The following is a 15,553-nucleotide window of genomic DNA, read 5'->3' as shown; positions in this document are numbered from 1 at the left end:
ACACACACACACACACACACACACACACACACACACACACACACACACACATCTACTTGCTTATCACACGCGCACGCTTACACATCGTTACGAAATGAGTACATACAAGTACATAATAAAACAATATAAACAATGAAATTCACAAAATACATACATGGATACATAGTCATTTACATAACTTTGTACTGAACATGAATTTACTAATATCAAAAAGATGTTATTAAATGTGTCTTTTAAAATATTTTAAATTTAGACTCAGATGTTGAATGTCTCAAGGGTTGGTGAAGAGAGCTCCAAACTGATGGAACAAGGTGGGCTAACGTTATTTCTGTTAATTTTCTAGGTATTCTTAAAAGATACTGATCATCTGATCTTAGTGATCTAGATGGAACATAAATCTAAATGAAATAACTAAGATACCAGGGAGCTTTGTTATTGACACATTAATGGCACTAATTTTGCAGTTACTATATTATGACATTCTAGCTGACACGGGGAGCCAATGCAACGTTCTTAACATGGGGGCAATGTGGTCCCTCTTCTTTTTCTTTAATACAAGCCTAGCAGCATGATTCCTAATATTGTTGGAATACCCCCACCACTATTGCGGACGTTGTTACTGAAAAACAACTATTGATTTACGTTACCGGAAATATAATTGGTTTTACACCCATGTCAGGACTCTAAGAGCATTAATGTTAAAATGGCTTCAACTTTCTTTCCGTTCGTTCTGTTAGCTTTTTTGTGTTTCGATTGTGTTTTACATCTCATCGCCAAAGAACGCTAAGCTCAGAGTTAAGTACACTTTGGACAGAGCAATTCTGAGGTGACAATCTCTTGATAAAAGTCACGTTTTTCAAATACCAGAACCAAATGTACGTGGTCATGTGAAACTGAATTGAAAGTTTGAAAAGGTTTATGAGAAAACCATGCAATGACAGATAAGATACTTCAAAATGAGAGAATGATAAAATGTATCAGGATTAATCAATTGAGTCAAAACAGTACACTTGTAGATATTCAAAGCTCTCTGAAAAACTGCATCTTTGAAACACAGTACTATAGTGTTCTAGGGCCATCCCCAAATTTTCTGTCCAAGGAATAGACTTTTTGAAAAAATGTTCAAGAATTTCAAAACTAATACCAGAGCACACGCCAGAATAGGGGCGGGGACAAGGTACAGTTTCGTCTGAGCAAAGAAAATGTATCGACATAATGGCAATGATTATTTTTTTTGAAAAAGTAAAACCGATAGAAAGAAAAGGCAGTGGAAGCAGAAAGATACAAAACCTAGTGGCAACTTGAAAGCATTCGCGGGTCTTAAAAGACGGGCTCGAAGATCGAATGTGTTTATTCTCGAAAACAGTTAATATTTCATGAATGTAATTGTGCATATTGTATTGTGGAAGAACAAAGTGGATTAATAAATGAGCCATGGAAGTGCTGTGAATGTGCTGTGGTGTTCTTTGAGGAACGTCGGGCATGTTTGTCGTGCTCCAAATGGACATGTTACGTTGTTTGCGACATTACGGTAAAAGTAACCAAGGGCGTTTCCGCCTTTTTAGTAGAGATGATACTATTATTGTGATCTTGATATTTGTATGTTAGCGTGCGCATTACTATGTTTGCATGTGTGTTTTTGTTTGTTTGTTTGTTTGTTTCTGTGTGTGTGTGCGTGTGCGTTTATGTAACAACATACGCACACACACACACACACACACACACACACACACACACACACACACACACACACGAAAACAAACATTAGCGAGTGGGCGAGTGGTGGGTGGGCTTCAGGTAGACAAGTAATGCAATGCATTTGAGTGGGTGTTTACTGGTGTGTGTTCGTAAAGAGGACATTGTAGCCCAAGCTAAAACAATACAACCAGGGATCAGCACTTAGACCATCGGTATTGGGCTGCTTGTATCCTCTGTATTTTTGGCATTGTGCATTGCATGACTTTGGTATGATTTTAAAATTGTTTTACCGGTTGTCTGCACTCACATTAGGGGTCAACAGAAGTGCTGTGGTAACGTTTGTTGCTTGTGTAATTATTTTTCCTATAATTACCTTTGAACCTATATAAGATGACCACTAATTGTTTTAGAGAAAAGTGGCAGTCAGCCCGTTTTGATTTTATTTATGGTGTACCACAAGGGTCAGTCGTGGGCCCAATTCTACTTCCCATATCTCCTGTACATTTATTCACATCTTAGTCACGTTATTAGTGTTGATTCGTTGACTTTAAACATGGACCGAGGCATTGATGTCCCTCTTGCTGATAGTGGTCTTATGTTTGTAATGTGGTGTGCAAATTGTCATTGATTTTGCTGTGACAGTATGGATGTCTGCTTATGTGTTAGCAGTCATCTGAAGAGCGATTATACGCATAATACCTCACTTGATTTTGTGTTAAGACGTCCAATTATTTATAGCGCAGTCAAATACAAATTTAACTAAATTTGTTGCTTTATGCTCATATCATCATCATCATCATTATCATCATCATCATCATCATCATCATCATCATCATCATCATCATCATCATCATAATTGTTGTCACAATACTGTCATCATTCAATTTGATTATTGTCTTATTAGAATTCTTATTTATAATATTATTATCCTTAGCATTGTTATGATAATTGTTAGCGTTTTTGTTGTTTTTGTAACGTAAAAAAGACGGCATATTAATTGTCTTATTCAGCCTTTATCCTCCCCCCTCCCCCATTTCCCTACCCCGGTCTCATTCCAAGATTTAAAAAAAAAAACATGCAAAAAACATTACGAAGGTAGACCAAGAACAACACATTTTTGTAAAATAATACAGAGAGGGAAAAACCAAGTTAGTACAAGTTTTCTGAAAGCATCTGAAAGGCAAACCTTGATTGCCGATGTCTGTTTCAGAAGACCTGGCACTTGCTAATGATAGGTATGATGACTATATCTGTCAGAAATTGTACAAAATGGATACCGACTGCCGTCTGCTATAGGCTCTGAAGGAAGGACGTGCTTAGTTTCGTAATGTCTCATAAACAATAATATCATAGCGCATGAATTATTCCCTATAATGGTGAATAAACGTAGCCACGAGTTCACTGAAGAAGGCCACTGGAAACATCTTCCCTATCAATTGTTGCCGCCATTATAAGACAAACCTTGTACAAGAGAGCCTATTGCTGCTGTGTGAAAGACTGGTGAAATTGCAGTCGTGGTGGGCCTGGCGGGGGACAAGGATGAAGACCAAGAGAGGAAATTGCCGCCCGATTCCCCAAGGCATCCCAGCATCAACCAATACTAGACTGAGAGGTGGCGCACTCTGGCACTATGCTCAGATCGGGTATAGTGAGATGGGATTTTTATTTTTATATTTTTTTACCGAGCGGGTGAGGACAAAAAGGAGCGAAATGTATCTGATTGTGTCTATGCACATAGCACGTGTTAGTGTGAGTGCTTTTGTGTGTGTGCGTGCGTGAGTGCTTGTGTGTGTGCGTGTGTGTGTATGTGTATGTACGTGTGAGTGTGTGTGTATGTGTGTGTGCGTGCGTGTATATGTGTGTGTGTGTGTGTGTGTGTGTGTGCGTGTGTGTGTCTATGTGTTTAGTAAGTGTTTTACGGCGTTTGCAACTGCATAAGGTCATAATGTGAGCGCGTGGTACACATTAAACATTTTCAGTTGGTAGGAAATTTTGAATTTTGCCTGGGTGGCGGCGGAGCCTCCTCTTATTGATTTTAAACCACAAAGGGAACTTTAACGTACGCTTCTCTAGGACCTCCTAGATTGTTTTGCCCTTGTCCAAGAAGGCTAGTTGTACATCATTCCTAACAGAAGATCAGGGGTGTGGCTGAAAGACAGCAGTAAGAAAGAGCCAAGGGGTAGCATCAGAAAGAGCCAGGAGCCCAGAGGAGGGCGCAAAGCAAGTGAGGGGTTGTGGGCAGAGAGTGGAAACGAAAGCAGACGACAGAACACTACGTGAGAGCAGGAACGGAGGTGAAAGGAGACAATATTAGAGAAGACAATTTTTCCAATGCTACCCGGATTGGAACCCGGAACCTTTGAATGAAATGCGAACACCTAAACCTTTAGGCCACGAGAGCCCCCTGTGTGTGTGTATGTGTGTGTGAGTGTGTGTGTGTGTATGTGTGTGTGTGTGTGTGTGTGTGTGTGCGTGTGTGTGTGTGCGTGCGTGTGTGTGTGTGTTTGTGTGTGTGTTCGGGTTTAGAAGAGCTCTTCATTTTGTTTGCAAGAACAATACTTTATTTAAGTTAAGAGGTGGAAAGGCCTAGAAAGTTGCTTCTTCATAAAACAGAAGTTCAACCATTTCTAAAGAGTCGAAGACAAGGATTGTATCCGATTTTACGTATGTATATTATATTACACGTATAATTATTTATGTAGTTATTGTGATAGCACTAAAGTTTTCAAAATTCAGACAAAAGCGTTTGGTATGAGGTCAAACAAAATGCTTCTATCCTTTTTGGTATCCTGACGATCCTTTTTACTCATCCCCCCCCCCCCCCCCGCCCCTACCAAGGAAATTTTTTTAAAAACCCAACAAAACATGTAAGATATCTATACCAAAACCATCCACATTATCTGAGCATCAATAGTGGCATGCATTTCTAAACAGAAAGTTATGCGCCTTAGAGCCCTGAACTTGAGGACAAGGTCAAGGTTCACAAAGTTGAAAAAAATGCGGGCCAGAAACAAAAAAACTGGCACTGAGCTAGGGATGATGGGCGAATGAATCAGCTTCTAATTAGTTGTTTTTTCTGTTTTCTACCAATTTTTCTGGTTATATTTTATTTATTTCCGTGTAATTCTTGTTTTCAGATCATAAAACAAATGGTTAAACAGTGTCCATACTTCTTTTCTCTTTATATTATATTTTCTAAATTGTCTACCTCGCTTTTCCCCTGACTGTTATTGTTTTGAGGTGCTTTTCTCTATTCAATTAAAAAGAAAATTAAGTATTACTTACTTACAAACAGTATCAATATTACAACTGTTGTGGATTCACGTGAATGTAACCTGCATACTGATTTTCAAAATTAAAAACAAACAAACGACTATAGCAATATATTTATTATAGGAATTCACAAAGGAGGTAGAGACAACTAAAAGTTCTTTGCTATTCATTATTTATTTTTTAAAACTTTATTTTATTTTGTTTTATGTATTTGAAACACTTTCCTACAGATAAATAAATATCAAATCAATCTTGACAACAACTTGAAACAACATGTTTATTTTGAAAGATATTGAAAGAGCATTTTACGTGTTTCAAATAGCTGCCTAACATCTAATATCAGACATATTATAGGGATAACAGAAATCAAAATTTACATTTTGAGTATAACCTGGTGTCATTAGAAAGTGGAAAACAATACAACGTACGACTTGCCACGTTATATTCTCAATATTGTGCAGGTTTGATCGATTCGATTTTCTCTCAATAGGTTCCAAAAAGGAAACCGGTAGGAAAGCAATCAGCATGCTTTCAGAACTGCCAAGTGCACTCCTATTGATGATGCACGTGGATTGTTTTCACAAAGCGCACCAGCATTGCTGTGTACAAGGATTGAGCATCTCCACCAAGGGCACTCATTTACATTGTTCGGGGATCGATCGATCGTCCCCACCATGTGCAATCACAGTGGCGGTGCACGCTGATTTCCCTAACTAAGTGCACGCAAATTGTCGGTGCATGGGGAGTTCAATCGCCTTATCAAGTGCACACGCAATCTCAGTTGATGAGTATCGATTCTCGATTATTACGTCCAAAGGCTGGTGCACGGGGGAGATCATCCGATCAGTTGTAATCAAGTTAGGGGTGAAAAGTTGTCACCCCTAGATTTGCATTGTCGGTGCACAGGCCTGGATCGCCCCCCCCCCCCCCCCCAATTAAGCTAGTGCACACACGTTTTTGATACATGAGATCAATCGACCCCACCAAGTGCTTGCGTAATGGTTGTGCACAGGGATCGCCCCCAGTGAGCGCCAAAGATCATATACATAACAAGATAGTTCTCTCCTCTCTTTGAGTAAATATTTTCCAAATCCGGTGGTGCTCTCTTAGAAAAGCGCCTGCTTTGCAAAGAGAGTCACCCTATTTGTTTGAAGAAGAAATTAAAGTGAAACTGACACGTTTTGCTATTCCTATTCTTCTTCCGGAGAAACGAAAGAGAGCTTCAAAACAGAGACTTCCACGCCATCTGAAGCAATGAGCGAACTTCCCCAGAGATATTTTTGGCTGAGTGAACAATCTTGTTATGTACGATCTTTGCTGAGCGCAACTGCGTATTACTATTACACGGAGACCGACAGTTAATACCAAGAGCATGTGCACTAGCAGTGAATGGGCATCGTCCCCAGTAATTGCATGCGCAGAGCAGTGCACGATGACTCTTCTGGCCTATTTAGGCATACCTTTGGCATTACATGGAGATCAACCCCACCATATTCCCGGTATTTACTTCCTACCTCATATCCTCCTTATCTCCCTTTCTGCTCTCCTTAAAATACGACGTGGTTGTTAATTACAGGTTCCCTCACAGTAACGATCATAGTTTTTACACCATATGCCAGTGACAGTCATCTCATTTTTATTATTTCGTGCTCAGCAGGTGTTTCAACTTCATTCTGTCGGTTATGCAATAATATGTGCTCAATTTTGGCAAGCATCCGTTACCAGTTTATCTTATGGGGTTGCATTCTTTATATTTATACAATCGGATCCTACTTAGGTTGTTCATTAGACCCAAGGCTAACTGAGTTGCAATTTACGCATTATATTGATATATTTTTTAAAGTGTAAAACGTAAGGGAAAAAATCCATCCGCCATACTTATAAGGTAGGCAGTAAATGAAAAAGCAAAGCCACCAAAAAGGAATAAAATGGTAAGATATTTTGGGATCGGTTAGGGGGGGTGGGGGTGGAAGGGGTGGAAGGCGCTTGCTGAATTTGAAGGCCTCCGATATAGACTACTAACTCAGGTATAAACGTGGTAACAGTCTTTCCACGTCTGTGATAATGTACTGCCTACGTCTTCTAAATCGCACCACCAAATACAACTATCACCCTCCCTCCCTCCCTCCGTTTTGCTTCTCCATTTTCATTGTGTAATACCATATAAAGCCAAAGGAAAAGGCAGCCCTTTAATCATTTTCTCGAAAGTCTCCCGGAACCCAGACTCTCAGCTCATAACAAATCTGGTAAGCGCAGTTATGAGGGACGGCGAAAGGCGGTGTATGATTACATTTCATAAAACTGAACCTTAATTTCTTTTCGTGTGATTTGTTGTTGAAATAAAGGTTGCTTTATCGCGCCTGAAAATGTTGATGGGGACAGAAAAATCGGAAAAATAGGTGCTGAGAATTCAATCACGACTTGTCAACTCATCAACTGTCCCTGCAGGAGACGGCAGTTAAGAGAGTTCAAGCAATATTCTGAATCTTGTCTCTCTATATAAAAACTAGAAAACAAAAACGTGTGGACATCCAAGTTCTCGTTTTGATTGACAACATAAAGCATTTCGTTCGATGTAGAGAATGCAAGGAATGAGGCTGTCTAGTGTAGATCCAATATATTTTTGTATAGTGTTCCGAGGGGTGCAGCATTATGTTTGTGATGGGGACTATTGAGAATGGTTGGCAAACGGGGGAGGACACCTAATAAAAGGGTGTATGGGAGAGAGAATTGCAGTAGTGATGAAAGGCTCATGCCTTGAGCAAACATTATTTTGTATAGAAACCTTCTCGTTCACATGCATTTACCAAGGATGTTGGGCGTCTGTTCTCGAGGGCACTCGAGTTTTTTGTGAGTCTAGATTAAAAACTGTGCATCCATTTTTTTTTACAGAATGCTTCGTCCATAAGCAAGCTGAAGAAGGAAAGCAAAGTGACACTGTTACTAATTGCATCCTATCCCCTCTTTCACAATCCCCTTCTTCTTTTCTCATGTTTCTAGTTCCACCTTTGTCCTCTCCTTTTTCCAACTACAGAATTTCATTTCAAAACTGTTTCTTCTCTTTCCTCCTCGTCCATTTTCTTATATTTTTTTCCAAACAACTTTTATGTGACAAAACATGAATTTCTTTCTCGTGTCTCAATTCCCATGTTTTTCATTTCTCCTTTCCGTCATAATCGCTCTTATAATATGATTGCTTATGCTTGCGGTCCCTTTCCTTCCCCTATGGATTTATTTCTCTTATGTTTATCTTTTATATCTTCTTGTCTTCCTCTTTTTCTTTTCTTCTTCCTTTATACTTACCGGCATCTGTGGTGCAACAGGTAGGCGCTTCGCCATGGCACCCAGATGACCTGCGTTCGAATCAAGAATGTGGAAAATGTTATCTAGTACCTCTGTCTGTCTTTTAGAACACTGTATCGGTCTCAGCAACATGGTTGCTCTGACAGCTAGGGTCGAAACAGCCCGGCTACTATTAAATGATCGGTGAGAGTGTAAACCACCAACATTATACAAATATTCATTCTTTTATCTTTTTCTACAACCATCTTCATCACAACGTCTTATACATGTACTATGCCACCGACATTCATTAAAAAATGATAACTTTTCTTTTTACCCCGCGTTCTAAAAAGTTTCGGAAACACTGTTCCCCTTAATATTGCATTTCCAAGATGGCTTTTGTCTTTCTTCAGATCAGCTCGTAAAACTCAGCCCATATGTTTACGCAGTGAACGGACGTCTGATTGGGCATGATGGCGTCTGAACCACGAGTTCAGTGGCCTGCCGTGCTGCTCTTGCTTTTCACACTGAGCTGGTTCCTGCATATAATGTCCGGTCAGTTGACTAACTCACGAAATCAACATCTAGTCTCACGCTCTGCAAATACTCACTTACACTGGCCGAAGGAGCGCTTCTTCCAAGCAGACCGCATCACCAGACATGATATGGTGGTGGAAGACCTGCAGCAGCAGCCTTGGCGACAGAATCAGGGAAGGCTGGTAAAGAATATCAACGACAAATCCTCTGATCTTGCTGATAACAAGGCTGTACTGTCTTCACAATCCTTTGAAACTGTGTCGATGTCTGCTCCATCAAAGGCTTCTGATAGACTATTACAACTCCAAGACCTGGCGACACCGCCAACGTCGAAAACTATGCAGCGATTTTCATTTGTTCCCAAATTAGTCCACAGTGGCACATCAAGCCCATCTTCTCAAGCCCAATCGCGAAGTTATGTCGAACGTTGGTTTGAAGTATTTCACTATTTACCAGAAGTATCAAGAACTCAAATTAGTTCTCTACGAAACAAACGTTTAGCGAAACCAAGACAAGTAGATGCACCTTCTGGTATCCTTGCATTGCCACAAACAGCTTTGACTAAATTTCAACAGAAAAGTAAACGCATTCCTGCCGTACTCGAACGTCAGGAACCACAGAAGAAAGGAATTATCCTATCCAGGTACAAGTTGCAGAACGCATCTAAATTTCGAAGGCTGAGAATTACTCCTTTACGTTTTCATCGCTCTAAAGCGTCCATGAAACGTACTCAATGGTTGAAAGTGTCAACACTTGTAGGTGGAATTTCAACATGGAGATTTGATCACGGTTTGAACTCTGCTTTCCACTCGTTACACATCTTTGACCGCGCAAGGAAAGTTTTGCATCCTGTTGGGCTTTGGTTGTCTAAGAAAGGCAAATTGAACACAGTGGAAAATGGTGTTGATTTCAGAACTTATCATAATAATAGACCTGTACGAAATCAAGGCTGCAAAAATGTTACACAAACATTTCCCGTTGTAAATAACACTAACGCTATCCGTTCTGAAATCAACAAAAAGCTAGAGTATGATTTTAAAAAAGCATTTTTGCCACACAGTTCCCATAAACCAATACAAAGAACGTCTATAGAACACCTAGTGAGACAAGATCAACAAACTAGTTCTAATTCTACTCAACTATCATCTGAGTTGAATCTCCTGGCAGTCCAAGATACAAACAAACTTAACTCGTTAGATCTAGGAAGTAATCATAAACAAGAGAAAGACCTATCAAACCGCACGCTTTCTAGGCTCAAACGTTCATCGAAAAGTAACAACGAATTTACTTCAAGACGACGGCCAGCTAGTTCATCTGAAAAAAGGAGTTCTGGATTACCGTTCAGGAATCGCTTTCCCAGGCCACCTGGTGATCGTGATTCTCGATTCCCAAATTCTCGACCCGGGACGGGAGATCGATTCTCCAACTTCCCCGGTCTTGGAAACGGCCCCGGTTTCCAACCTCCTCCTCTTGGGCCTGGGCTTGGAACGGAACCACAGGTGAGCAATGGACTTAGCTGTACAGTGAATGTTGTTGTTACTGCTATTGATATTGTTTTTATTGTTGTTGTTTGTTAGTTTTTGCTTAAATTGTTGGCGTTGTGGTCGACATTGTTGCTGCAATTTCTGCTGTGTTGGACGATGTCGTTTGTAACAGCAGCACTGATGATGGAAGGGTATGGTTGTTTTGATGAAGATGGTGATGGCTGTGGTAACGATAAAAGGGTAGTGATTGCCACTGAGCTGTTAGTACTAATAGTAGGTGATTGTTTTGGTTGTGATGAAAGTGTTGGTATTGAAGCTGAGAATGTTTCGTAGTGTTCTATGGTCTGCTGGGGTAATAATATAGTGTACAGCGCGTAGAGCCTGCTGTTGAGCGGGGATATGCGCTATAAATATGCTATCTATTATTATTATTATTATGTAGCAGTCAACTTGTAGTGTTGGGACAGTGCTTGTAGTTCATGTCGTTGCCTCTTACTGCTACTGTTGCTGCTGTTGTTATGTAGAAATCGAAAGGATAAGGGCTTCTTGAATGTTTGTGTTGCCTCAAATTCCCCGAACCCCCACGGGCCCCTTTCTTTCAACGTCCTTCCACCTGATCATCTCCATAGGCCTTTTCAGCTTAAACGCGGAGTCTCATCACGCTGAAGGACTGGCCACCGTGTAAACTGTGGATCCAGCGCTAAAAGATAGAGACATGTGTTTAGGCCTGGGATTAGATAGCATACCCAAGAGAATTAGAGGATAGAAGGTGTGGAGATGCGATGTGGACATGTGTGGGGCGAACTGTCTGGGTCTCTTCCCAAGAGGAATCTTACAGAAGAGTTAACGAAGGCATCGCAACTGTTTTTCGGACAAACTATTTCGCTTTTATTGTCTTTGTAGTTATTGCTGTTGTTGTCATTGTCGTCGCTGTTGTTGTTGCTGTTGTTGTTGATGCTAAAGTGCTTGTTGTCGTTCTTGTTGTCGTCGTCGTGGTCTTCTAAAAGGTTGTTGTTTATGTTGTTGTCGTTGTTGTTGTTGCTGTTGTTCTCGCTATCTCTGTTGTTCGTGGAGTTTAATGTTCGTGTGGAAGACAGTGGACAGCACTTTCGACAGTGGAGGACATATCGTGCTGTCTTGACCCCAAGTGTATTGTGGGAAAAGAGCACGATTTTAGGTTAATGATTCAGACCACACTTGAACAACAGCATCGATCTATTGCGTGGTATATCGAGTCCATAATAATCTATTCCGTCCTGGTGGTCGACAGTCTGCTTCATATCACAGAAAAGAAAGAAAAAGGTGGGGAAATTAGAATGAGTATGAAACATTAAAAAAACAGAAACAAAAGGACCTGGGTATTTTTCTAGTTTTTTTTTCACAAATCGCCTTTTACTCTTATGTTTACCCTTCTGCATTCGGCAGTGTTTTATGAGGTAGGTAGATAGATAAATAGATAGATAGATAAATAGATAGATAGATAGATAGATAGATAGATAGATAGATAGATAGATAGATAGATAGATAGATAGATAGATAGATAGATAGATAGATAGATAGATAGATAAATAGATTTGTTTAATTTTTCGTTACTATTGTTTTTTGTTTTATTTACGTTCCTTTGCTTTTTTATTATTTAGTTTTCACTGTTTCGTTTTATTTCGTGATTATTGTGCTCTCTTGTCACGTGGGGGGGGGGGGTCTAGTTGTGTGGGGAATTGTAGAGTCTACATCGTATATTCTGCTTGAATGCATCATGGTTGTATTGTGAACCACCATTCTTCGCGACATAGCCTGGCTGTAACTGTTCCCTGCTAAAAGACAGACAAAGCATTTTCAATCAAACAGCACGGAAGTCTATAAACCATTTTTGAATTTCACCCCAAGGGAGCTAAATCGAGACCCGGCATTGATACTTGTACCAGCTGTACCATTAAAATTTTCTCTATGTGTCACCAGTTTATTTCTGACCTTGTGGAATAGAATATGAATATTATAACAGGGACATCCAAAGTCGCATTGAAACATACATTGCACCTCGTCATTGAAAATGAGTGAGACTTGATTGTATAAAATGTGATTTCAATGGCAAATAACTTCAAGCTATGCTTATTAGAGTTTGAACTTGTATTGTATTTTCAGTACACCTTGAGAGGCACAATGTTTAGTGTAGTTTTATTTCCCCAGCCCGTTTCTCTCAAAGTGATTGTCCATTTGGGCGTTCGGCGGGGATACCAGCGTTACATTGACAGCGCAATCACCAAGGTGACCAGGCAGCAAGAGTTCCTCCCCTTAATTCCTTACATCCGGCCTACAGGCCGACTCGTCACTCTTGCTAACGATAACCCCAGAGACATTTTACAGGTGTGTATATATATGTGTATGTATGTTTTTGTGTATGTGTGTGTATGTGTGTGTGTGTGTGTGTGTGTGTGTGTGTGTGTGTGTGTGTGTGTTTGTGTCTGTGTGTGAAAGTGTTCGTGTGTGTTTGTGTTTATGAGTGCGTGTGTGTGTGTATGTGTGTGCGTGTGTGTGTATGTGTGTGTGTGTGTGTGTGTGTGTGTGTGTGTGTGTGTGTGAAGAAAATATAGGAAGTGAATAAAAAATCGAGAGAGAGAGAAGAGAGAGAGTGAAGTAGCACAAAAAAAAAGAAGAAGAAGAAGAAGAAGAAGAAGAAGAAGAAGAAGAAGAAGAAGAAGAAGAAGAAGAAGAAGAAGAAGAAGAAGAAGAAGAATTGAATTTGCAAGTTTTGGAATGCTTACACTTCACAACATCTTTAAATTCCAAGACTTATTCATCATTCTGGTAATTCACTTATACTCTCGATTTCCGTTTCCATCAAGTGCAATCTTCTTTGTGCACATGCTGCATACATGATTTTGCAAAATTAGTACTGTAATACATGTATTCATTTGAGAGTATAACGCACATAAAATAACGCACAATGAATTTATGTCGCGTCGGGAAAATATTTTTGGTGTTCGCTTTTTTTACATATACATTATGAAACACCGGAGAAAAAAAATAGTGTGGAATTAATTGTCTATTACGTAGGCCGCAAAATTCACAAGTTCTTAACAGGAACGTAACAATAGAGGCTGTAAATTTGGTGTTTGCGTTATTTCTCTCTAACTGTATCCTAATTTGCTGTCATTGAAAAAGATTATGCAAGAAAGAATGATTTAAATACCTTGTAACATTTAAACTAATCGCTGACTATTATCTCTGGGAATTATTGCCCAAGATTTCTGTCGTTGATTGACTTTTCACAACTACATGTAGTTTATTTTCCATAATATCAGTAACTAAAATATTTCGAAACAAATATTTTTAAAAACCGAAAAATCATGAATGTTAATTCACCAGACGTGTGCTCCTTTCTCAAAACCAGTATTATTTGATAACTCTGATGCCACAGCTGTCTCCGTACACTGAAAAGTTTAGATAAGAAGCAGACACTTTTGACAAATTTTGGAGTGATGGTGTGTGAGCTATTGTAATGCCAGCATTTTCTTGTACTCCTGACATCTGAAATCTGTAGGATAAGAATCTGACGTACTTTTGCTCTAAACATTTTCTAGAAAATGTTAAAAGTATGTCAGATGCCTCTATTTACCATTTAAAAAATAGAACTTTTGACTTCTTAAACTTATTTAACAATGGCTGTGTTGTTGAGCTTACTTTTAATGGAAATAGTGCAGGGATTAGAGTATGAACTAAGAAATGCCAGAGTTGCGCAAAGTAGCGTCAAAGAATACATTCTTTATGAATGTAAGAACCAACCACGTTCCGTCATTAGCCCATATTCTTATACAGATTTCTAGAATGTAATATGGGGGCTCTCGTGGCCTCTCTTTCAAAAGGTCCAGGGTTCGAATCCGGTTAGCAACGGAAATTTTTCTTCTCTCAGATTTTCTCCTTTCCCACCCCTTTCTGCTCTCTAACAATATTTTGTCGTCTGCTTTCGTTTCCGCTTTCTGCTCCCTCCCCATTTGCCCCCTCCCCTGGGCTCCTGACTCTTTCTGCAGTCCTTCTACTGCTTTTTCTTGGCTCTTTCTTACTGCTGTCTTTCAGCCTCACTCATGATCTTCTGATAGGAATAATCTACACCTAGCCTTCTCGGACAAGGGCGAAAAATCCCGGAGGTCCCGTGTGCAAATTGCGAACGTTAAAGACCCTTTGGTGGTAGAAAATCGATGAGTAGGCTTCGGCCGCCATATGGGTAAAATTCAAAATGTCCTTCCAACTGAAAATGATAGGTGTGTCCCGCACGTTCATGTAACCTTATACAGTTGCGAGCGCCGTAAAACATTTCACGCCCCCCCCCCCCCCCCCCAAAAAAAAAAGTGATATCAATATGAACTGAACATCGAAAATGACTGGATTTAATTATACTTCTACTTAATCTGTCTTATTAAGGAGACTTCAGCAGGTTGTTCCTTCTTGTTTTAAGTACATGTGCTCATAAAAAGTGCGATCGAATGTCCTAACATAAAAATAAGCTTTCACAACAATGTGGCGATCTCATGAATCTCAAGGCAATGTGGTATTTATGTCACTTCAGGGGCTTCCTGTGAGAATATTATCGAAATAATTAATTATTATGTCATGTTAATTAGGTTATTGAAACTGTCTAATTTCATGCATTGCTGGTCTCTGCCTATCTTTTCTTGGGTTCTTATATTTCTATTCAACTGGTCTCAATCTGTCTTTGCGATTATTCCGCCTCATAAAAGCTAATCATATCTACTAACGTATCACAATTTATTTGTTTACTCTAATACTATCCAATCTTATCCTTTTTAATTCTACCTCATTATTATCAAATTTCACTTTTTCTCACCCTGGGTCATCGCGTCTAATTTCATTTGCATTTTATCTTAACTCCAAAGGCCTTCTGTACGAATATTCTGGAAGCCAACAGTACAGCTGTGTTCCATTTGATCAACCCGTTCTACCACACACGGAGTTGGTCATCTGCCCAATACGTGGCCAATCTCTTGACAACACTTAACATGCCCGTCATCACATGGGGGCCGGAGTACATTGGCACCACTGACAAGGTGAGTCTCATAAACATACACCATGCAAACACACACACGTACACACACACACACACACACACACACACACACACACACACACACATAGACACACTCACGCACAAACACACACACATACACGCACACACTTCAGACCTTCACACATATATAAACACATCGACGCACAAGCGCATTCTCACATGTACGTAAACACACTAATACACGCATCCACACCCA

General features: G+C 39.8%; 1 protein-coding gene across 1 annotated transcript in view; it reads left to right on the top strand.

The window, feature by feature from the left end:
• Positions 1-15,553, top strand: part of LOC101846202 — a 50,161-nt gene that overhangs the window by 10,210 nt on the left and 24,398 nt on the right. Inside the window, exons 2-4 of the mRNA XM_013080139.2 lie at positions 8,667-10,289; positions 12,462-12,638; positions 15,167-15,337. Coding sequence (XP_012935593.1) covers positions 8,724-10,289; positions 12,462-12,638; positions 15,167-15,337 — 1,914 coding nt within the window. The 5' untranslated portion in view covers positions 8,667-8,723. The remainder of the gene's footprint in view (positions 1-8,666; positions 10,290-12,461; positions 12,639-15,166; positions 15,338-15,553) is intronic.

The sequence above is a fragment of the Aplysia californica genome, unplaced genomic scaffold, assembly GCF_000002075.1.
Source record: "Aplysia californica isolate F4 #8 unplaced genomic scaffold, AplCal3.0 scaffold00076, whole genome shotgun sequence".
Taxonomy (NCBI): Eukaryota; Metazoa; Mollusca; class Gastropoda; order Aplysiida; family Aplysiidae; genus Aplysia; species Aplysia californica.
Note: the sequence above shows the minus strand (reverse complement) of the source record. Positions and strands in the feature narration are given on the sequence as shown.